Genomic DNA, 26,080 nt, shown 5'->3' with positions numbered 1-26,080 from the left:
AGCCAGGTGTGGTGATGCACACCTGTAATCCTGGCTACTTGGGAGGCTGAGGCAGGAGAATCACTTAAACCCAGGAGGCGGAGGTTGCAGTGAGCCAAGATTGCACCATTGCACTCCAGACTGGGCAACAAGAGCAAAACTCCATTTCAAATAAATAAATAAATAAATAATAAAGTTGACTATGGATATAATGAAAATCTTCTGGGACAGCATTCATTTATTATTTAGGAAGAAGCCTGTTTCTTGTTGTTGTTGTTGTTGCTTTTGAAACAGAGTCTTGCTCTGTTGTCCAGGCTGGAGTGCAGTGGTGTGATTTCAGTTCACTGCAACCTCCGCCTCCCAGGTTCAAGCAATTCTCCTGTCTCAGCCTCCCAAGTAGCTGGGATCACAGGCTCACACCACCACACCCAGTCAATGTTTGTACTTTTAGTAGGGATGAGGTTTCACTATGTTGGCCAGGCTGGTCTCAAACTCCTGACCTCAGGTGATCCACCTGCTTCGGCCTCCCAAAGTGCTGGGATTACAGGTGTGAGCCAACGCGCCCGGCCTCAAGCCTGTTTTAATGCTATTAACTTGTTATGAAAATTAGTTTGAGAGGCTGAGTGTGGTGGCTCATGCCTGTAATCCCAGCACTTTGGGAGGCCAAAGTGGGTGGAACACAAGGTCAGGAGATCAAGACCATCCTGGCTAACACAGTGAAACTCCATCTCTACTAAAAATACAAAAAATTAGCCAGGCGTGGTGGCGGGCGCCTGTAGTCCCAGCTACTAGGGAGGCTGAGGCAGGAGAATGGCGTTGACCTCAGGAGGCGGAGCTTGCAGTGAGCGGAGATCGCACCACTGTACTCCAGCCTGCGCAACAGAGCGAGACTCCATCTCAAAAAAAAAAAAAAAAAAAAAAGAAAGAAAGAAAGAAAATTAGTTTGAGAAACAATGACTTGCTACTTCAGCTGACTTGAGGAATCAAAGAAAGAGTACATTTAGAAGAAAAAGCAGGAGAGAAATACTGCTTGAAGAATATGACAGGGGAGAACCCAGCCCAGAGGAAGAGGATCACTAGCAAATGCGTTCCACATCAGAAATGTTCTCTTGCAGGTGGTCTCTAGAATGATCCTGGGCTGGAAAAATTGCTAAATAGGGCATTATTGGAGCAAGAATGGCAAACTGGAATATGGATTAAGATGAATTAGATAATAGTATTAAATTCATGTTAAATGTTTCAGATTTCATCATTATAGTTTGGTTGTATAAGAGGAAGATCCTGCTATAAGATCTTTAAGCAGGAAAGGGACATGATGTTTGCAATACTCCGCTGGGTCAGAAATAAATGCATTCACAAGTGTGTGCGTGAGTGTAGGCACGTGTGCATGCGGACAAGTATGGAGAAAGAGAATGCAGTAGGGGGAAATGCTAATTACTGTTCAATCTGGGTGAAGGGTAAATAGTAGTTCTTTGTACATTTTTTGTAACTTTTCTCTAAATTTCTATTTATTTTATACAAATGTCACAATTATCATGCGGGCAAATTTTCATGTTCCCAAAAGGTTTGGCCCCTCCAGTATGAGCAAGTCCAGAGCCCAGTGGTGCATTTGAGTTCACCTGGCAGATCCTTGACCATTCCATTCCAACTGCCAGCACTCACCAGCAGCCCACTTCAATGCCTGCACTGTGGACTCTGTGGTAACCTAGGCCCTTTCACCTTGAAATACTCTTTTCTATCACAGTGTACTCTCTTTATAGTTTGGGGGACAGAAAAACTGCATAAAATATAATCCCAACTCTAAGGTCATGCATAACAATAACTAGAAAAGTTTGTAGCTCATGACCGTAATCCTACCACTTTGGGAGGCCGAGGTGGGAGGATTGCTTGAGCCCTGGAATTTGAGACCAATCTGGGCAACACAGCGAGACCCCGTTTCCACACATTTTTTTTTTTAAATTAGCTGGCTGTGGTGGCACTTGCCTGTGGTCCCAGCTATTAAGGAGGCTGAGGTGGGAGGATTGCTTGAAACAGAGAGGTTCAGTGAGTAGTGATGGCACACTGCACTCCAGCCTGGGTGACAGACCAAGACCCAGTCTCAAAAAAAAAAAAAAAAAAAAAACAACAACAACAACAACAAAAAAAAGGCAAAAACTGCAATATCTCTGAGATACTCTTTGTTAATCTGAGGCAGGGCTCAGGAATCTGCGTTTTTCAAATAAACCCTAGTTATTCTCCTGCAAATGGTCTGTGGTCCTCATTTTGACCAACACTGCCCTCTAGGCTGTCAGCATCTTATGTGTAGTAGGCACTCAATAAAATCTGTTGGATTAATTTGAATTGGCCAAGACTGCATGGAGCTAAGAAAAGAATCCAGCCCTCATGCCCTGAGCATGGAAATCAGGCTAAAATCCACTCATGCTATAAGCAGGTGATTGTTCTTCACTCTACAACAGAATCTCTCCTAGGTCTCAGCATCTTGTTTCTAAAATAGGGATGTGGCATGTGTTTGTGTGAAGTGTCAACTCCACGGACACCTGACCCTTTCAAGTCCTGAATAATCGTGGAGCATTCTGCATATTTCCCCCAAATGGTAGAACAGCTTTAACCTACTCAAAACAGTTCCAGGAGGTGCAGAGTTAGCAACCTGTGGTCTACCCTTAGTACACAAAGGGGAGGTCCTGCAGCCCTTATCCATAGGTAGGTGGTCAGAGTAGCTTTTCTAGCACAGGAGAGGAATGGACATCAATTCTGTCCTGTTCTTACCCCTCCTAATCTTTGTCTTTTAGGGCATCAGTATCAGCAAGAAATACGCGAGTGCACTTTGCAGCAAGTTAACACAGTTACGGACTCACCAACACAATATTTAACTCAAGATCCGGACCCAGTCCTCCTTGGAGGTGTCTGAATCCACATATCTGACCCTCTTAACCTGCAAGCTACACAGGGCCAGGGCAAACTACTGCATTCAGCATTTTACACCAGCGCCCAGCACTGAGGTTATCCATAAAGGCAGGTGAAAGCATAGAAGACTTAAATATCTAGCCACCAATGGATACGCACACGAAATATTTCTAGTACCATAGGTTTTATCATTGTACGCCTGGTAACTCCCATCTACATCTATCCACGATGGCTGCTTCAGAATGTAAACTCCCAAGTGAGAGAACAATTCAAAACATGGGCCGTTCTGGGGTCTCCAGAGTGCTCAGCTACAAGCCCCTTAGTTCTTCCTGCCAGTGAAACAAAAAGCAAGAAAGCTAAGCAGCTACTGAGCCATTTTAGCTACAGTTTATATTTATTTCTAGCTTCTGAATTCATCATAGTTATAAAAAGTAATAAAAAAGGAACTCGAAAATCATAAAAAATACCAAATGAGCTGATGACCATCCTCCACAGTAGCTGGAAGTCAGAATTCATTATTTTAGCTCTAATTGCAGAAGAAAATGTGCTTCCACAAGGACAGATACCCTTTCAGGAAGGCCAGAAGGGACACCAGATCACACACTGTATATGCGTATCTATGTTTAAGAATTCAGAACAAAAATAATGAAGTGGAATGAGTTTAGACGTAGTTCAGAAATTTGTACTTGAGCTAAAAACACGAAAGTGTTGCACAGGCATTTGGTGAGGGGGTAACAAGGGTCTATTATCAAGATATATGGGTTAATAATTTCATGGGGTTATTCAAGAATGATCTGCTATGATGGAAACCATGTGTGGAGAGTTTGGGCTTCTGCAGGATGTTTCACAGCAACAAAGGGCCTAAAGATATATTTGTGCTGCCTGGTAAGTATACAGATGATTGACTTAGATACACTTCCCAGACATAAACAGTGAAGGAATGCCACTGAAGTTCTAAGTTCTGCATGCGATCAGATAGATGAAGAATGCTTACCACATTGTACAGGCCGATGCACCAACGTTCAAATAAAATCTGCCCAGAAAATCCATTAACAAAGGCGAACCAAAGCTGCAAGAGAAGAAAGTTCATGAAGTTTTGTATCAATATTGACCTAAATGTTTCCATTCACCGAAGAAGTAGCGGGAATGTGGACCACCAGCTGGACACAGCTGCTAAGGAATCAGGAGCCACAGGACTGCAGCAGTTGTTCCTTTGTAAAACATAGATTCCCGATATCACAGAAATCCGTATTGTAAGGAAAATTTATATTTAAGGCATACATCCATTGCTAAGAGAGAATATGCACACGTTCACAGAAAAATATATTTAATTTGTTTTTAATAGGTTTGGTATCAAAACTTTCTCATTGACTGGAGGAGTCTCAGCTTCACATTCTTGTTTTTCTCTAAAGTGGATTTGAGAAATATGATGTGTGTTTGCAGGACTTTCAAATAGATATAAATCATAAATTAAAAACAACAACAAAAGCTCCTCTGTTCTGTGTGTTCTTAGTTCATACATTATCGACCCTCCTTAATCGGACGTCTACCACCTTGACCAAGGTCAAAACAGAATCACATAAAAGAAACATGCTCAAATCATTTTTTGAAGCAATGAGAGATGTATAAATAAATAAATAAAATGTGGACTGTTATTCATGCCTCCAAGTAGTCTATGATTCTAACTGATTAGGCAAGACTGATATAAAAACAAATACAGAGCCAAGTGCCAGGATATAATTAGTGTGCACGACAAAGGATAAAACACTGTCAGAGGCCAGGTGCGGTGGCTCACGCCTGTAATCCCAGCACTCTGGGAAGCTGAGGTGGGTGGATCACCTGAGGTCAGGAGTTCGAGACCAGCCTGGCCAACATGGTGAAACCCCATCTCTACTGAAAATACAAAAACTAGCGGGGTGTGGTGGCAGGCACCTGTAATCCCAGCTACTCGGGGGTGCTGAGGCAGGAGAATCGGTTGAACCTGGGAGGTGGAGGTGGAGGTTGCAGTGAGCCAAGATCGTGCCACTGCACTCCAGCCTGGGCGACAAGAGCAAGATTTCATCTCAAAAACACAAAAACAAAAAAAACCCAAACAACACTGTCAGAGAAGGAAAGATCACCCAGATGTAATCTGAGTACACGGAGGCAGCAGGACTGGGGTGGAAGAGGGCCGAGCCACCCGGAGGTTTCTTCCAAGACAGAAACCTGAATTAGAAGGAAGCGAACATGAAAATATGGAATTTTAAAAGTTGCTGTTGAATAATCAGCTACATTTATATGAGATGTGATTCCAATGACTGAGGGCAGACTTGAGAGTGTCCCATACAAATCACGGAGTCAACATTAGCTGTGTTATATCATCACAGACGGAGACCACTGCTGGGGTAGAACCTAACTGGCAACATAGAACAGACACCACGGCAAACAGAGTCCAGGTCAGCTCTGGTATGGAAATTTTACTGAGGCAGATTTTTCAAAGTCAGTTTCTTGTGTCCACCAGATTAAGTTTCTTGAAGCAGGAAGTGTTCCCCATGCCGCTCTGTGCACTACTATATCCAGTATGATACTCGGTACAAACAGGGACTCACCAAGTCCCCGTGAGCTCAAATTAAATGCCAATTCAAGTGCTAGTTAAAGTTTTCCTTAAATACAGCTTTCACCTTGTCATTCCCCTGTTCAAAAAACTACTAGGGTCCCCTCTTCAATCCAAGATAAACTTGCTGACTTTCAAAAATCCTTCCACACTTCTATTCACTCTTCATTTCTTTCTCCTTTAAAACGTTTTATTTTATTGTAAATTGACCCTTTATAACTGCATGTATTTATGGGGCACAAAGTGATATGAAACTTTCCGAATACAGGGTAGAATAATTAAGTCAAGCTAACCAACGCATCTATCACCTCAAATACTTACTTTGAAGAGGTGAGAATATTTGAAATTTACTCTTAGCAACTTTGAAATGTACAATGCACTATTAATTATACTCACCACACTGCAAAATAGATCTCAAAAAACCCCATACAACTTACTCCTCTTGTCTGAGACTTTGTACCCTTTGACCATCACCCCAATTCCCTCCATCCTCTGTTATCACCATTCTATGTAGGATTTGATGCTCTCTCTCCTAGTCACTCAATTTCAACTACCCTTCCAAGAGGTCTGGCTATTCTCAGTGAGGAAATATTGGTGAAGAACTAAGAACCAGAGATTCATGCTGTGCTCTGTGCTTGGAAAATTCCTACAACATTTATTCAAATACTAGCCATCCCTAAAACCACAGTTTCAACCCCACTCTCTCCCTACCACTGGAGGTCTTGGCAATCAATACTTCAACCACACTTTTAGTGCAATGAGAGCCTGGATCCACATCAGATTCAAACACATTAGTAAATTGTTTCAAGGGTTTTAAGTTAATTTTCCCAAGACTGTGCTATAATTCTGAGTTCTCCTATTCAAACGATTGACCAAAAAGATATCTAGTGAGTATTTTATTTTATTGCAAAATCCAGTTAATGTGTTGTCTTGTTGAAGGTAGTAGTGATATTTCTACTGCTCTGTCCTCCCTGTTATCAACTGAAAATAGCAAACACAAATAAAAATAGAAAAGAGCTGGGCATAGTGGCTTATGCCTGTAATCCCAGCACTCTCAGAGGCCAAGGGGAGACAATCGTTTGAGCCCAGGAATTAATGACCCGCCTGTGTGACATAGTGAGACCCCCATCTCCACAAAAAATAAAGTTAGCTGGGTGTGGTGATGCATGCCTCTGTAGTCCCAGCTCCTCAGGAGGCTAAGGCAGGAGGATTCCTTGAGCCTAAAAGGTGGGCAGCTGCAGTGAGCTCTGATCGTGCCACTGCACTCCAGCCTGGGCTATGGAGTGAGACCATGTCTCAAAAAAAAAAAAAGCAAACACATACACAATGAAACTATGAGTAGCTTTACTTAAAACTACAAATGATATACAATAGATGCAAACAAATATGATCAGATTAGATCAAATCAAGGGAGAATGCCCACAGCAGACAGAACCTACAGATTAAACCAACTAAAAAAAGGTTTCAAAGAAATAGGTGAAACAATCCAAGAAATAGCCAAACGAACTCTAATTTAGAGGATAAAATATAGAGGTCAGGGCAAGCAGTGGCAGAGGTTGAATTCTGGATGGATTCAACACAGCAGGCAAATTAAAGCTGAAGGGCAATATGCTCTTTCCCTCCTTTCTTTCAGGAATCAAGCAGGGAGGACACCAGGGCAGCATGGAAAATACAAATGACAATCAACTTGGCAGACACTGATCAAGTTTCAAGATGAACTGAAAAGAAAAAAAAATGCAGAATCATCCAAGAGAAACCCATAACACACAGAAATTTCCTCTAGGGAATACAGGCCTCCTCTAAGGGAAAGAAACAGCAGCAAGGGAGGTGCTTATGATTGCAGAGTGATAGGAGACCAGAGCAGGAAGTGCTCCAAGACAACTTGGAATCCCCTTTCCCCTAGACATCTTCCAAAAATATTATAGAAAAAATAAGAGGACATGACAAACGCACATGAAATAATCTTTCCAGGAGAACAAGGCCACACTGCAGAAGAAAATCTCAAACATTCTTGGTGAGACTAAGAGAGCTAATAAAAACGTGAATTTTCTTAGAAATGAAAGTTACAATAAGATGTCTAATATAGAAAACAAAGACATAAATAGGAAGAGGTCAATGTCACAGACTGAAGCCACCCTAAAGAGAAATGAAAGCCAGAATTGACACTGTTAGCAGGGCGTGGTGGTTCATGTCTGTAATCCCAGCACTTTGGGAGGCCAAGGAGGGTGGATCATCTAAGGTCAGGAGTTTGAGGCCAACCTGGTCCAACATGGTGAAACCCCACCTGTACTAAAAATACAAACATTAGCCAGGCGTGGTGGTACATGCCTGTAATCCCGGCTCCTCCGAAGGCTGAGGCAGGAGAATCACTTGAACCTGGGAGGTGGAGGTTGCAGTGAGCTGAGATTGTGCCACTGCACCCCAGTCTGGATGACGAAGCGAGACTGTCCCAAAAAAAAAAAAAAAAAACCAAAAAAAAAAAAAAAAAGCAAAAAACTGGCACTGCTGAAACCACACGTAGAGACAGACAGTGAAGCTTGATAAAACAATTCTCAGTAAAGGTCAAAAGGTTAATAAAGATTTTTAAGAGAAATGGATAGAGTTAAAAGCCCTTAAAGATAAGCAAAAAAATTCCCAAAAAGATGTACTTAAAAAAAAAAAAGAGGAAAACAGATTTTTAAAAAATGTTCAAAGATATAACAGAAGAAAATTTTCTGAAATACTCTAATCAGCCAGTAGAGAGAGGATCCTTCATCCCAGGAAACAAAACAAGCAACAGACACAGAAAGATCAATACCCACACACGTCCTGCTATAGGAATTAATGAGTTTTAAGATTTTATAGGATCAATTCTTCAGTATATTCACACAGAAAAAGTAACAAAGAGAAAAAAATCAAGGAGGCTTGCTACTTCTCTCTAGAGGTACACAATACCAAGAGAGAGTAAAAGATGTTTACAAGTCCTTAGGGAAATAAAGGGTGACAGGAATTTTAGTAAAAGATAGAAGCCAAGGAAACATCAAAAGCTGAAAACTAACATAGAATGTGATGACAGAAGCAATATTAAACATGTGTGTTATATTAATAATAAAAAATAAAAGCTCAGTGGATAAAAAAATAGAATCCAAAATACATGCTACATAGAAGAAACATGTCAAATGAACATGAAAAAGACACACTCTATTCAAAAAAGATCAATTTCTTAGCTTAGATTTACAAAGCCCAACACAATCAGGTCCCCACCTATCTTTCTGACAACACTGCATCTCCTTCAGTCAGCTACAACGGCCTTCTGTTGGTTCCTTGCAAGCACCAAGGACAGACACAGCTTTATTATTTTGCACCTAAATATCAGCAATTATGTCAGCAGAATTTGTTTAATAAGTCATCTTTATCCCACTTGTTTGAAATGTCCTTTATCACATGATAAATTACCATAGCATTTGGAAAAGAATATGTGGTATTTCAGTCTCTATATACTCAAATGAATTTCAGATGCCTTGAATATTTAAGCATAAAAAACAAAACTCTGAAAGCATTAGAAGTAAACATGAAAAACATGATTTTGCTGTATGTGAAAAATGACTCTCTGTAAGACATTAAACTTAGAAATGAGGGACAAATTTGAAACTAATTAATTTCTATGGAGAAAAATATTAACAAAGTTGAAAGAAAACTAATATTAAATAGTACAAACATATTTGAAATATCTAGGAAAACAAAGGCCCAATTTCCTCAATATATAAAGAGTTCTTACAAATCAGAAAGAAAACACCCTACAAGCCGCTAGAAAAATTGGCAAAGAGTATATGCAGCATGATCACAGAAGGAAAAAAGGCTTAGAAACATAGGAAATCTCATTTTTATTAAACATGTACACAAATGGATATAACTTTTTTTCTTATCAGATGGGTAAAAATATAAAAGTCTGGTAAACTGGGGAAACAACACCGTAATACCCAGCTGGTGATACAGCATTATCTATAAATACGTTTAATTTCGTTTTCGTTTGAACAAGTGATTCCACTTGTAGGGGCATGCTCTAAATTATACCTTATAGCTGTAATCACATAATGTTCAACACAAAAATATAATGGTATGGCATTATTTGGAAAACAATGCCACACCCTTATATATGGAAAACAAAAAACCAGAGCCTGCATGTATATTGATAGCTGGTTAAAGAAATTACGGCTCTTCCTGTAATGAACTCTACGTAATTTTAAAAATATTTCATTTTAAATATAAGTCCGCACACACTGCAATGCAAGAATCTCACAGATACGTTAAAAATGAAAAAATAAGGGTAGTATTGAACGGCCATGACCATGCAGAACAGATGTACATACTCATATATGCATGGCAACTTTCTGGGAAACATAAGAGATCATTAATATTCATCATCTTTAGGTGGCAGAAGTGTTCTGTGGGGGAAACAGGGACACTTGTTTAACACATTCATGTTTTATTTATATAACTGTTTCAAGCAGTAATATTCAGCTAGGGGTGATTTTGCCTCTGAGGAGACATTTCACAATATCTGGAAATTTTTTTTATTGTCACACCTTGGGGGAGGGGCCTACTGACGTTGAGTGGGCCAAAGATGCTGGCTGCTAAACATCCTACAAGGCCCAGAAGAGCTCTCTACAGCAAAAAATTATATAATCTAAAATGTCAATAATGCCACTGTTGAGAAACTCTGGACTAAAGAAATAAGTTTATTTGGTTAACCTGATACAAAACTTAGAAATCTTGTTTCTAACAGATGTTTGTTACAAACAAGATAACAACACGTGGCTGGTTGCACGAAGCCACGATTCTGCTTGTTATGTATGGGGGCTTGGGTTTAGAAAGTTTTACTCTTTTATGAATAAAAGAGTAATATTTTCAGGATCCACAAATTTGGATCCTGAAAACAAACACATAACTTTATAAATTATTAATGAGAAATTATTTCAAAGACTGAGTGAATTTGGTGTAATCAAGACACCCCAGTTGTTGAAAACACAGGAGAGGGTGAAAATCTTAAGAAATACAGCATCTCCTTCCATGAACTGACCTTGTTGACATTAACATTGTTCCAGGCAATACTGAGTCATGTAAGAAGTTTCATTCTTCATTTCATTTAACATTGTTGATTAGCTGAATGTTGGGATATTTCCTCTGGGCAGCCAGTGTTCTGATTCTGTCCAAGTTGGCACTGGATTGGCCACATGTTTCTTCAAAGACTTTTGATATGTTTGTAGTAATTTTTATCAGTTGCAGGTGCTGCAGCTTTTTGAGATGCATAAACAAGCTCTTTCTCAACATTTTCAATTCAATTTCAATATGCATTCAAATAATCCATCATTAGATGATTGGACCTGTTTATTTCATTGAAACTATTTACTTGGTAGAGAAAACAAAAAACAAAATAAAACCAAAGCCAACATAAACAAAACAAACAAACAAAACTCCATTTCTTAATTTTAAGATCCATGAGCTGGTTTTCTCTTACGCTGAAATGCTCAAACTTGATTTCACTTTGGCAAGATTTCCATAGGTGAAACGGGGAAAGTATGAGAATGCAGTGTATTTTTAAATATTTATACAAACGTGCTCAGTTTTTATTTTATTTATTCATGAGACAGGTAAACGATGGCTCTCTGACACATTATAAAATCAGACTTTCACACTAGTAAGTCATATACAAATGTTAATTCATACACAAAAAAGACGGCACCACCCAATTCCTAAACATAAAAGTCGTTTTTGGTGGGCCACAAGTTCCCAGCTGTGTACACCAAACGCAGAGCCCTCAATACAAACAGACGGTCCGTCCCCCATCTGACGTGCAGTTACTTGGATGGTGGCTTGCTTATAGCCGCTAAATTTTACTTTTGGATTAACGGGAAAAAAAGATTCCTCTGCCTTTAGTTTCTTGTTAACTAGGAATGCTGTTAAATGAATACAGTCAAAGCCCAGAGAGCCAGATCCCGGCAGGATGGCCTCAGACTTGGTGAGTTGGTGGGAAGACTTGCCAAGCACTGCTGGCTTGCCAAGCTCCTGGGGTTTTTGGTCCTCAAATGTAGTGTTGTTATGAGCAAACTGACCCAAACTTATTAAATGGCTTTTCCTTCTTGGAAAAAAGACCCTTCTTTGCTTTAACTGCTGTCTGACTGCCAAAAACGCAGTAACCGTCTTGGCTAATTGCACAGGCTCCTGTCTGGACGTCCCGCTGCCATCGTCCAACCTCGGCGGGTTGTACCTGCCGCCACTCTCAGGCTCTCAGCTAACAGCCGACACTTAACAGACGACTACTTAATGTGGAAAAGGGATGACCTGCTCCTCTGTTTACTCTGCTCTTTCAGGATCCCTGGTAGAGGACTGAAGAGAAAAAGTACCCTATGGAGAATATTGAAGTAAATTAACATATGGTTTCTCACTGAAGTGTCAATAACGTCACGATCTACTAATTTGCATATCAGGTCTGGGCTGATAAACTGGCACCAAAGATATCTGTTTAAATGTCAAAATGCTTCAGTTTTTTTTTGAAATTTGATCTGGGCATATGTAGTAAGATAAAATATAAACATATACTTTGTCTAGAAATTCTATTTCTGGAAATCCACTTCACAAAAATGAAAGTACCAGTATATAAAAACCCATCTTGTTTTACAGTACTGTTGGTAGCAGAAAACAAAATAGGAAGCACAGACAAAAAAAAAAAAAACCTCTAAAGTTCTTTAGTAGGGGGTGATTGTAGCAAATCTATGAACTAGAAACACTTATCTTTTAAAATGTTAAATTTATAAGTATGGAAATGAAGGAATGCCCAAGAAATAGCATGAGATTGACAAAGGAAAAGGTAAAATATATAAATAGGTAAGTAGGTAGGAAATCATGGGAAAAACATCAGAAATGCTATTACAGAGCAGAGGTTGTCAAGAATAATAATAACAGTAATAGTAGTAGGACACCCTAGAGTATCTCATTTTTTTTTTTTTTTTTTTTTGAGACAGTCTCTCGCTCTGTCGCCCAGGCTGGAGTGCAGTGGCACCATCTCTGCTCACTGTAAGCTCCGCCTCCCAGGTTCACACCATTCTCCTGCCTCAGCCTTCTGAGTAGCTGGGACTACAGGCGCCCGCCACCACACCCAGCTAATTTTTTGTATTTTTAGTAGAGATGGGGTTTCACCGTGTTAGCCAAGATGGTCTCCATCTCCTGACCTCGTGATCTGCCCGCCTCGGCCTCCCAAAGTGCTGGGATTACAGGCATCAGCCACTGCATCCGGCCTAGAGTATCTTTTTCTGTTCAATAAATTATGGGATGGAGTGGCCAGAATTAAATGGAGACTAGAAAGGATATTGTGGTAATGACAGGCCTCATCTATAAAATCTTTGTAGAGTTTTCTGTTGCTGACTGAGTCTTGGGCAGGTAAAATGGCCAGCAGCAAACATCACATATTAATAACACTTCTAAGGACTTTTCAAGGCAAACCAACAAAGTTGCAGAGTAATGCATAGAATCCATTTTTGTTTTTTGTTACACCACAACGAAAATGCTGTATGTTTACATACATTTGTATGAGCGCAAAGAAAAGTATGGACAGTTGACCAAACTGTTTCTACGGATTCCTGAGCAGACATGGAGCCAGAAGCGGGGACGTTATTTTTTCCTTATACATTTTTATTATCAGTGTAACAAATAAACATTACTTCAACTTCAAAGAATTATGTAGAAGAGGAGAACCTGCTCGTCTTTATCACCACACCACCACGCTCATTCTTCTCTTCGGGCTTGTCACATTCTGTAATTTTTATTGTATTGTTATCTGGCTACTCCAGGCGCTCAGAGATTATACTGATTCCACTCAATACTGTACATCTAGGATCTAGCACACGGGTGGGCACACAGCAGATGCTCAATAAATGGATATATGCAGAATATTAATACTTCATGTTAAACGGGAAAGCTCATCTAAAAGAGGATTTTAAATAAGAAAACCACAAGGATTGTCGTTTCTGTTATTTTTGATGATGATACAGGCTAACGTGTATTTATTGCTTACTCTGTTCCACGAACCTTGCGATACTCTAAATGAATTATCTAATTTAAATATCTTAACCATCCTAACAAAAGGTGTTAGTCCATTTCACAAATGAGGAAATCGGGGCACGGGGAATATGAAAGATATTATGGCTCATATCAAATAGGCGTTTAGTAGACTGCAGTGACTAGCAGTCAATTCTACTTATTTAAAAGTAAGTAATTTTTAAAACATTTAAGTTAAGGCAATTCAGAATCAAATGAGTATTCGTGGCTACTAACTTAGTATATTACTGATACTTTAAGATTGTCACGTGAACAAAACACTTAACTATAAGCACATAAGCACACCAAAAACTTTATGAATTATCCAGATATTTTTCCTTGAATGCCAAGGGATCCTTTTAAGATTAGGGTATAAACTGTTTGAAAAGCAAGCTTTAAAAATCGTCCCCATTTTGTACAAAATGCAACCACTCCAGTTTGAAATATTATCTGGCAATATTTTGCGTGAAAATATTGCAATGTTTTGCTAATATGGTTGAGACCTAGCAGACAATCAGAAGTAATCTTCTCACCCTTCATTATCCAAATTCCTTGAATAAAAAACAACACAAATTAAATACTAATGGGAAATCTAGGTATGTTTAAAAGGTCTTGAGGTCCTTTTAACCTAGAGGGGGTACAGTGGCTCCCTCCTATAATCCCAGCACTTTGGGAGGCTGAGGCAGCAGGACTGCTTGAGCCCAGGAGTTTGAGATCAGCCTAGGCAACAGAGTGAGACCCTGTCTCTACAAAAAATTTTTCAAAAATTAGCTGGACATGGTGGCACATGCCTGTAGTCCCAGTTACCTGGGAGCCTGAGGTGGGAGGGTTACTTGAGCCAGAGAGGTTGAGGCTGCAGTGAGCCATGATCGTGCTCAGGCTCCATGACAGAGTGACATCATATCTCAAAAACAAAAAACAAAACCAAAAAAGAAAAAGAAAGAAGAATAAAAGGACTCGAATTTTAATCTCGAGAGTTCAAAATAGAAATTATTACATGGATATAAATATAGCAAATGATGTGCACACATACATTTTTTACTTTAGTCTGGCATTTTCTTTTCCATTAAAATCCCAACTAATGCGAGAAAGTTGAATCTTACAGCTCAAAGTCACAAAAGTTAGTAAAAAGAAGTCTGGTCAAACATTTAAAAATTGTCTTTAATTAGTCATTTCTCAGCGTTATAAAATGTCTCTGTTTCTGCAAAACTACATGCTTACTCGACGGAACATCAGGTAAACACAAAATCGTGTTCTCCCCCCATAAAAGACCGTAATACCGACCAGATGGGGTATGCACAATTAAATTGATTTTTAATAAGAAATTCTTGGCACAATAGAACATAATCGCTCCACATTGTGTCAAGGACTTCGTAAATTTTTTTTATAGTTCAAGGCTTAGACTCTTCAGTCCAAATCCTGAGCTGGCTTGCTAGGGGACTGAACAGCTCTCGAGACCAGTAAGGAAATAATGAGCCTTTCATCTGGAGGTCACTGGTTAGGATCTGCTGTCGTTCATTAATGACACAGCTGTTTCCAACCTCCTGGTGTTGGAACAGTGGCAGGGGGTTTATTATGGAAGGGGTAGCAGAAATATGTACAAGATCACTTCATTTATGGACAGGATCTATGGCAAATATTTGAGAACATGTGTTTTATAACCAATAAAGTCACACTCTTAACTTATTGAAAGTAAGATTTAGTGCCTGGCTGCATAGACTGGGATCATCAGAAGAGATTTTGACGCTATCCCTCTATTCCCATCTGCCACAGTGAGCCTGTGGCCTGGGCAAGGTGTGAGCTTGCTCTGTGTGTTATTTTCTGGTTCTGGAAAGTAGAGCGAAAGGTCTGTCTCCTCTCCCAGAGGAGGGTTTTAAGGAAAGAATCACATACATATACTTGAAAAATTCAGTTACTGAACTGTTTACTAAGGTCCTGCTTCACGTTTTGCTCTGTGCTATGGGCAGGACTTGCAAAGGTGAGACACCATCTCTGTCCAACAATTCACTCTGTTTGGGGACAGGCATGGGACGTATCTGAGGTGCAGAAAAGTTCTTTGGGAACACAGGAGAGGGAGAAACAGGTTCTGTCTGGAGGAGTGAGCACAACTTTTCCAAATGTGGTGGCCACTTGGGCTGGGTCTTGAAGTATCAGATTCCATTCATCAACTGGGTGGGGGTAGAAGGGGCAGTGAAAGTAGAGAGAACAACTTGTACAAAAGCCTAGCAGGTGTGAACTGCCAGGTGGCTGGAACAAGGAAAATGAAGTGAGAGAAGAGGGCTGGATTCAGACCGTGAAGGACACTAGACAGGAATTCTCCAAATACATGAGCAGCTGTGCACACATTCCCTAAGAGAAATCTAAAGATCCGTGTATCTACAAATCTCAAAAACTATCTCAATACGTTTTATGTACTGTTTGGTATGGTAAAACACACAGAACATGAAATTTACCATTTTAACCAGTTTCAAGTGTGCAGTTTAGTGGTATTAAAAACATTTACCTTGATGTGTACCCATCACCATCATCCATCTCCAGGACTTTTTCATCACTCCAAACTGAAATTCTGTATTAATAGTATTAATTAAACCATTAAACTCTGTATTCATGGGTATTAAGCAACTCTCCTCTCCCCACAATCCCTGTTCTGCCTCTATGAAAGCACACAATATTTGTCCTTGTCTGTGTAGCTTATACTTCTTAACAGAAAGTTTTATTCATCTATGTTGTAGCATGTACCAGGACTTCATTCTTTTTAAGGCTAAATAACATGTCATTGTATGTATATAGCACATTTTGTTTATTCATTCATCCATACATGGACATTTGGGTTGTATCCACTTTTTGGCTACTGTGAATAATGCTGCTCTGAACAGTGGGATAAAAACATGCGTTCAGTCCCTGCTTTCGATTTTTTGAGATACATACCCAGAAATAGAATTGTTGGATCATATAGTAAATCTGTGTTTAACATCTTGGAGGTACAGTCATACTATCTTGCAAGTGGCTAAAGCGTTTTACTTTCCCACCAGCAATGCACAAGAGTTTCTTCTACATCATCAGCAACTCTTTGTTTTCTATTGATAGTAGCCATCCTAATGGGTATGAAGTGGTATCTCAACGTGGTTTTGAATTGAATTTCCTCAATCATTAGTGACGTTGAGCACCTTTTCATATGCTTATTGGATATTTGTATATCTTCTTTGGAGAAATGTCTACTCAAGTCTTTTGCCCATTTTTGAATTGGATTTTTACTGCTGTGTTTAGGAGTTCTTTAGATATTTTGGATATTAATCTCTTATCAGATATATGATTTACAAATATTTTCTCCCATTCCATATGTTGCCTTTTCACTCTGTTGATAGAATCTTTTGAACGGCAAAAATGTTTAATTTTGATGAAGTCCAATTTACCTATTTTTTGTGGTTGTTGCCTACGTTTTTGGTGTTCAAGTAAATGTTGCCAAATTTGATGTCATGAAACTGTCCCTTTATGTTTTTTTCTAAGAGTTTTATTGTTTTAGGTCTTATATTTAGGTCTTTGATTCATTTGAATTTTTTTTTTTTTTTTTTTAACAAGGTCTCACTTTGCCGCCCTGGCTGGAATGTAGTGGCATAATCATGGCTTACTGCAGCCTCAACCTCCCCAGGACTCAGGTGATCCTCCCACCTCAGCACCCCCCCTCACCCCCATGAGTAGCTGGAACTACAGGAATGCACCACTACAACTGGCTAATTTTTGTATTTTTATTTGGTAGAGATGGGATTTCACCACATTGCCCAGGCTGGTCACAAATTCCTTGGCTCAAGTGATCCACCTGCCCTGGCCTCCCAAAATGCTGGAATTACATGTATGAGCCACGGCGTCCATCCTGAATTAACTTTTTCATATGGTGTTAAGGGTCCAACTTCAATATTTTGCATCTGGATATCCAGTTTTTCCTAGCCAAATTGTTGAAAAGACTGTCTTTTTTTTTTTTTTTTTTTTTTAAATTGAATGCTGTCAGCACTCTTGTTGAAAATAATTTAATCACATATTCCAGGGTTTACTTCTGGGCTCTCTATTGTATTCCAGTGGGTCTACGTACCTGTCTTTACGGTAACACACACAGTTTTGACTACCGTAGCTCTGTAGTAAGTTCTGAAATCAGGAAATGTTGAGCCCTCCGAATAGACTGTTCTGGCTATTTGGGGATCCACTGGGATTCTATATGAAGTTTAGAATAGGTTTTCCTGCTTTTGCAAAAAATGTCACTGGGATTTTGAGTCTACAGACTCAATGCAATCTCTACATGTTTGCGTTTAGGTAATATCTAAAATTTTTAATGATAAGGATAAATAGTTGTAAAAGATATCATTTCTGGCATACTATAAATATTAAAACCATAAAATAAATTTACATCACTTTTTAACGTGGCTAATGGATTCTAAATACCACAGACATTCATCACAACCCACTTTTAAAAAGACATTAACAAGCACTTACTGTGTGTGTGTGTGTGTGTGTGTGTGTGTGTGTGTGTATGTGCGCATATGAAGAGATTCATTATAAAGAATTGATTCATGCAAGTAGAAAGGTGGGCAGGTCCCAAGATCTGCAGAGGGAGTCTGTAAGCTGGAGACCCAGGAAAAGCTGATGTTTCAGTTCCGGTCTGAAGGCAGGAAAAAAAAGCTGATGTACCACTTTGAAGATAGCCAGGCAAGAGGACTTTTACTCACAGTCTTCTGCTCTCTTCAGGCCCTCAGCTAATTGGATGAGGCCCACCCACCTTAGGGAGAGCAATCTGCTGTCTTCAGTCTCCCTATTTAGATGTTAAGCTCATCCAAAAGCATCCTCACAGAAACACCCAGAATAATGTTGACCAAATATCTGGGCATCCCATGGCTCAGTAAAGTTGATATAACATTAACCATCACAGGGTACTGGGGGACACATAGCTAGAACGTCTACTCTGGAAATGCTTCCATGATCTCCCCACCTCCACAAGATTCCATAAAGTGTCCTTTCTCTGTTCCCACAGCCTCATCACAGGCCGTATTATATCACATCATCATATATCATATCATACCATATCATCATATATGATAACATATATATCATCACATATATCATATCACCATATCATACCACATGACATCATATCATATATATCATACCATATCATCATATACGATAACATATATATCATCACATATCATATCACCATATCATACCATATGACATCATATCATATATCATACCATATCATATACGATAACATATATATCATCACATATCATATCATATCACCATATCATACCATATGACATCATATCATATATCATACATCATAATCCTGGCTGGCTTGCCTGTCTCTCCCACCAGACTATGAACTCCTTGATGTCTCTGCAGTGCCCTTAAGACCTTACTCTGGAGTCAGACCAACTGGCTGACATCCTGGCTCTCCTACTCTTAGCTGTATACTTAACCAACTCTTTAATTATATTTTGAGTTCTGAGGTACGTATGCAGGAGGTGCAGGTTTGTTACCTACGTAAACATGTGCCATGGTGGTTTGCTGCACCTGTCAACCCATTACCTAGGCATTAAGTCCAGCGTGCCTTGGCTATTTTCCTGATGCTCTGCCTCCCCAACCCCCACAGGCCCCAGTGTGTGGCGCTCCCCTCCCTAAGTCTATGTGCTCAGCTCCCCATGGAGTGTTCGGTCTTCTGTTCCTGTGTTAGTTTGCTGAGGATAATGGCTTCCAGCTCCATCCATGTCCCCACAAAGGACATGATCGCATTTCTTTCTATGGCTGCATAGTATTCCATGCCATATATGTACCACATTTTATTTAACCAGTCTATTATTGATGGGCATTTGGGTTGATTCTGTGTCTTTGCGACTGTGAATAGAAACAAGCATTTTTTGAACAGTCAAAAATTTTGTATCATTCCTTCTACCTTAAACTTGTTTGCCATTCCACTTGATACATATAGTTTTACCGTAATTTAATGTAGTTTTGTTTATTGTATTGATCACCTGTTATACTTCACAGAAATGGTAAACGGAAATCAAAATTAATTTTGTTTTCATTTCTATTCCTATTGCTCATTTCTATAGATCTCAGTCCTGAGTAATCTATTAATAGTTCACGTATTGAAAAGAATGTAAAGCTTCATTATAGCAAGAGCCATCAATACTTCAGATTTCTTCTGAACCATATGCCAAAAATAATATGCAAAGTTATTTGAAATCTTCTATCTGCTGACATTGTGATTAGGTCATTTTCTAAATTTCTAAAAAGCAAAGAAACAGAAACCACTGACTTATGAAAATATTTGTTAATTAGTCACAAGAATCATTTACTTTCTTAACTTCTGAGAAGTATGTATCTGGAGGTATACCAAGAAGTTTCAAATGACCTTGAATTATCCCTGCTGTGGTCTCATTTAGATTTATCTTTTTTCACTCAATATACTCAGCAAAGTTTGAGGAGAGTAAAACTGTTTCATTTGTAATAGCCTCTTGCTACTTCACTACCATTTGATAAAATAGTTTTCTCTTATCACACAGGGCTAAGCTTCCTCATATTGTATTATTTGTGAAAAAGGTTCTCCCCAACATACATCAGTCACTCAACATATATCATATGGCTCCTCTGTTTTAACCCTAAGTATTTATTCTGGGGCAGAGACTTCATCAGACATCACTGGCCACAACCAGGAAGCATGACAACCTCCAGAGCCATCGGTGAGAACGGCAGCAGGGAAGAGGTGACAGAAGAGGTCAAGGTGGCCCAATGGCCACGTCTGTCCAACAGAGCAAAAACAACATGAGACAAACAAGGCCTAACCTGTGCCGCCCATGGTAAAAACATTCTCCTCCTCGGCCCTTATCCCAGCTGTTAGACCCCACCATCCCGGCTCTCAGCTTCTGGTCCTCAGAAGCGGCGGCTTCCTCAAGGGCCCCACACTGGGAGCTGCTGCAAAAGGCTCAGCACTAAGACCCCTGCAAGAACAAAAATGGCAGACGGCACCAGGAGCCCCACCTCTCAGTCAGCACCACGTGTCCCTCCCAGGCCTCAGAAAGCTGCAGATGGATGATGCTGGTGCATTCAGCTCACAGCTCCACGTGGAAAAACATTCTTGAACACTTGTTCCTTTCTCCTTCCCCTTTCTCTTTGCTCTCAGCTTTTATTTTCCGAAGGAACAAGTAATACTGCCTTTAAAAATTCCTAGCAATCAAGCTACTATCATGGTCATTTTATTCCCTATGCTTAATTATGGCATTATTAATATTCAGAAAATAACATAATTTATTGCAAATAATTTTAAGGCATTGATATAGCAAGTTGTCTATTGTAAGTGCATACTTTTATGACTTCAGAATAGTAGCTGAACAATCAGTAGAAATATTTTTCAATCCCGCTGAAAAGCCTAAGAATACTAATATAGATAGGGAATCAGCAACTGCTCAAGGCAATAATTACAGCATGGAATGTGTTTTATGAGGAGTAAAATCCTCAAAATATATTTTATTGCTGCAGATACTTGTATATTAGACCTTCACTAAGTAAGTTAATGGATGATGTAACCTGAATATATGACACAATCATGAACATCTGGAAAAGAAATCCACAGCTAATTCCATGAACGGTTCTCTTAATTGTCATCCAAGTATCAATAAATAGATAGTTAAAATGCAATATTCTTTGTAATTGCACAGTGTAAAATCCCTTTCCACAATAGGATTTAAAGCAGAGGGATAGTGCTTTTCATTATCTACATCTGCTAACAAGTTTGTTCCCTATTGTTTTCATAACAATAGAAATTCTATTGCTTTCCGGAAGTTCTTCCAGGAAAGGAAAATAAAAGTGATAAGCAATGAAAAAAGCTCTCACCTTTTATCACAGGGCCAAATTACTGTGAACATATGTTAATTTTATTAGCATCTGAAATGTATTAGCCATTCAGTATTTCAACGTTTGCATTATTAGATGGATGTTAAACAATGTAATTAAGAAATAAAAGCTAATTAAAGAAAGACTGAACTCACTCATTGGAGCTTTTAAGAAAAGTTTTCACAAGAAAGAACACAGAGAAAACAGATAAATGAGAGAACAAAAGAAAACATTAAATAAATGTTATTTCATATCCTCAAAGAGACAGGAGATGATATTACATCTGTAAACTAAGATAAGAATGCTTGTAGGGAAAAAAAGACATAGAAAAGCACTTGAAAATTAAAAAGAGAGAAAAACATGGCTTATAAAAACCCAATCCTCAATAGAGGACCTAGAAGATAAGTCACGGAAATATCCAAAACAGTAAAAGGGTAAGATTAGAATGTAAACCCAGAAGGATAAACATATGACTAAGTTGTAGAGAGACAAAATATAGAAAATGCAAAGGGGGATATTACCAAAAAATAATAGAAGAAAATTTCCCAAACTAAAGAAAACCAGTCTTTAGATTGAAAGCACATTAAGAAAAGGAGATCCACACAAACACATATCTTTGTAAATTTCAGAACACTAAACGTAAAGAGAAAATGGAGTCCAAATACCAAGGATGGAGAATCAAAATTGTATTGAGTTTCCAATTAACCAGAAGGAAGCTAAACAACACATAGCATTCTGAGAAAAAAAGAATTTCAGCCTAGAATTTTATACCCAGCTAATCTACCAGTCAAATATAATAAAAGAATAAGGATATTCTGACTATCCAATGTCTCAGAAATATACTGCTGATGTAACAGTAAAAATCTATTGATATATGTGCTTCAGGAATGAGAGTGAAGAAACTGAGAGTAAGGAAAACAGTGAATCCAGGAAACGGTGCCCTCCTGGAGAGCATCAAAGAGAAGTGAAGTTCAGCAGAAAGCAGAGGCCCAGAGAGCAAGCAGTCCAGATGGGGACTGGAGCAGAGGGTGCTTCAGAAGGAAGGGGAAGGTGGACAGGAGACTCAGGAAAACATATACTATAATGGAACATCCGGAGAGCATTAAACAAATGTGGGATGCAGTTACGGTAAAAGACAAAAAGAAAGGCCATTAAAAACTACAGAGAAAACTGAAACCTGAACAAGAAAGAAAAAATAATCATACTTCTTAACCCTACAGTGAATATTATTTACATAATTTAAAAAGGTTATCATGGATATCTGAATTAGTTAAAATTAGAGATGTAACTATGTGTGAAGGGAGAAGGAGAGAAGGAGAGAAGGTAAGGCTGCAATTTAGAGAGGGAAATCCTCATCTGCTGAAACAGGAAGTCAAAAGATAATGTCTAAAACCAACAAATTTTGGTATATTGCAAAATAGGCACACATATTCAGAGATATGAAGATAACTTCCAGAAGAAACAATTGGGTTTTCTTTGAGACAGGGTCTTGCTCTGTTGCCCAGGCTGGAGTGCAGTGGCACAATCATGGCTTACTGCAACTTCAACTTCCTGGGCTCAAGCGATCCTCCTGCTTCAGCTATCCAAGTAGCTGGGACTCCAAGAACATGCCACCATGCCTGGCTAATTTTTGTAGGGTTTTTTTTGTAGAGATGGAGTTGCATCATGTTCCTAGGCTGGTCTCAAATTCCTGGGCTCAGACAATCCACCCACTTCAGCCTCCCAAAGTGCTGGGATTAAAGATGTGAGCCACTGCGCCTTGCCCTAGAAGAAACATCTAAAGAGGCTTTCTTTAGGGTTTGTGACTAGAAGAGAAGTACAATGGGGGCAAGGATTGTCATTGTTAATGACATTAAACATATTCATACGCTGTATATACATACACATACACACAAGTATACTATGCCTCCAGCTTCTATAACTTTTAAACTACCTGTTTTATTTTGATTTAAAATTTAATGTAATTGACTTCATTTTCCCAAGACATTATAGAAATCATTGACTAGCTAGTACTGTTTTCATTTCTACATTGACATTTGGATTATATTTAGCATTCTTCTGCTGCCAAAATTATGTCACTGATATTGCTATGTATTTCATTGCCAAGTGCCTTTCACACACTAATTATCAATTTTAAATCATGTGATTACATCCCACTCAGTATAGCTGATATAGTTAAGAGGGAAAAAACTCCAGGGAAACAGCTGCCTCTTAATTAAGATGACAGGATCTTTTAGTACAGTTGTGGACATTTTTTTTTTCTTTTAAGGGAGGCAAATGACAAACATTTTGCATAATTCTGTATTAGATTCATCCCTTAAGATACCATAACATCATGGACAAAATTCACAGGGCACGCTGAAAACAAAATGAAACAAAATATAAACATAATCAGAATTATATCCTTTAATATTTATTTTCCAAAAAAAACCTGGCAAAGTTCATCAGCAACTTGATGGCATAGACATAATCACACCAATAACCGTTCAAAAACTCAAAGTCTACTCAGGAAACAAGTGACTGACTGAACTGCAGTGTACATCCAGCTCCTCTGCTCACTCCCTCTCTCTCTTTCTCAACACCCTATTGCTCTCAGTGAGCCATTCCTGTCCTGGTACTTGAGCTTTCTAGAAATCTATTTACTAAGATAGACACAGTCACATACTATTGTTGCTGGAAAATGGATCTATCAATCAGAGATATTTGTAAAGTTGGAAAGGATTAATTAAGTCAGTTTATTTTTATTAAATGTTGAGTATATATCAGGTTGTGGAGATAGTTTGGTTTTTTTGTTTTTGTTTTTTAAAAGACAGATGTTCTCTGCCCTCAAGGAGATTTTTAAGTTGGGGCTGAGCCCAATAACAGACTGCATATTAGCTTTTTTCATCCCAAATGGAGTCAGTGCTATTTATTAAAGACAGTAAAACGTGCCAAGGACCTGAAGGAGGATTCCCCGAGGACAGGCCACTTCAGCTGAGCCTTGAGAGATGGCCAGGAGCTGGCTGCATGGGCCTATAGCAGGATCAGCAGTCTCCATTCAAATTTTCATCTTTAACTTACTATCTAAAGAAACAGACTTCTGTGCAAAGTAGTTAGTAATAAGATTCGAAGTATGGATAAATTCAGAGACAGTAAGAAGCCTCGTTCGGAGAGAGTGCTTTTCCCACAATAGTCAATGTTGAATGGAGGTTAGAGACCACCAAAAGCTGAAGGAAAACTGTTATGGCAACTATTCTCCTGGAGTTCGAAACCTGATGGAAAAACAAAAACAAATGGAACGGATACAACTTTCTCCTTGACTGTATTTAGACGGGTGAAGCGGCCAGAAGCCAGCTCCGCAGCAAGCAAGCAGTTGACGTGGTCCTCCCTGAGGCAACGCATTAATTATGGCTTGACGCATGTGCATGTCTTCCCCAATGCCCCAGGGTTTTGACCTTCGGTTATAACTCACTCCTGCTTGATCATTTGTTGAACACATATTTATGGAGCACCAACTATGGACTAGGCTCTACTCCAGGTGCTGGAGACTGAGGGGGAAAGACAGATAGAACCCTTGTCTCCAAGGCACTTATGGACCACTGAGGACACAAGTGATACAGAAGGAAACGTACAAACAAGAACATCAGAGCTCTGAAGAACATAGGGTGTTGTGACCTAGAGGAGAGACCCACCAACCTTTCAAAAGGGGACAGAACATTTGGGAGCAAAGCAGCTAGAGGAAGAAGAATGTCACCTGTTCAGATAAGTAAACAGGGCAATACAGCTGGAGCATAATAAGGAATTATGAGCGTGGTGCCAACAGGTGGGAAGCTCAGCAGGGGTGGATCACAAAGGGAGGGGAAAGGACAGGGCAAGGGAAAACAGAGCAGGAAGAACAAGTGTTGAGATGAAAGAACCAACAGCTCTCTTTTGGACATGTTAAGTTTGAGAGGGCAAAGCAATGTAGATTTACATTTCTGATAAGATACTTCCTTTTGATTCTTTGTTTTATTTTAGATTCGGGGGGTACATGCACAGGTTTGTTACATGGGTATATTGCGAGATGCTGAGGTTTGGGCTTCTATTGAGCATGTCACCCAAATAGTGAGCACAGTACCTAATGGGTAGTTTTTCCAACCTGCGGCCTCTCTCTCTCCCATTTGGGAGGCCCCTGTGTCTGTTGTTCCCATCTTTGAAGACATCTCATTTCTAAAAGCAGTATTTCACTGTTTAATAATTTTAAGCTAATATTATTTCATATACAAGCAGTGTCACTGTCCATGTCAGACAACTGAAGACGTAGCACATAAGTTTCAACAGCACAGTTTGTGAAAAGTGCATGTGTTCTTCAGGCCTACCTCTTAGGTAGGACACAGTTCTTCCTTCTGAGATTTGTATTCCTTAGCGCTCTTTCAGCTCTGTGGAAAGCCTCTCAGCTCTCTGAAAATACGGCTTGCCAGTTTGGTTCTCAAGTCATCTCTGTTTATAAAGTTACAGAGGTTTGTAAAAGTTAAGGCACGCATATTAAAGTGTAAGTATCTGAAAAATTTTTTAAAAATTTAAGTAGAAATACACTTTAAATAGATATTTCAGGTATAAAAAGTATTTGGGAGACTGGGCACAGTAACTCAAGCCTGCAATCCCAGCACTTTGGGAGGCTGAGGTGGGAGG

The 26,080-nt window shown here is 39.2% G+C and overlaps 1 protein-coding gene across 5 annotated transcripts in view; it reads right to left on the bottom strand.

Moving 5' to 3' along the window:
- The window catches only part of ATP8A2 (ATPase phospholipid transporting 8A2), a 651,919-nt gene that overhangs the window by 189,245 nt on the left and 436,594 nt on the right, over nucleotides 1-26,080 (bottom strand). For all 5 annotated transcript variants that reach the window (XM_045376972.2, XM_045376974.2, XM_065533079.2 and 2 more), the window contains one exon: nucleotides 3,878-3,952. In XM_045376972.2, coding sequence (XP_045232907.2) covers nucleotides 3,878-3,952 — 75 coding nt within the window. The remainder of the gene's footprint in view (nucleotides 1-3,877; nucleotides 3,953-26,080) is intronic.

The sequence above is a fragment of the Macaca fascicularis genome, chromosome 17 (assembly GCF_037993035.2).
Source record: "Macaca fascicularis isolate 582-1 chromosome 17, T2T-MFA8v1.1".
NCBI classification, from domain to species: Eukaryota; Metazoa; Chordata; class Mammalia; order Primates; family Cercopithecidae; genus Macaca; species Macaca fascicularis.
Note: the sequence above shows the minus strand (reverse complement) of the source record. Positions and strands in the feature narration are given on the sequence as shown.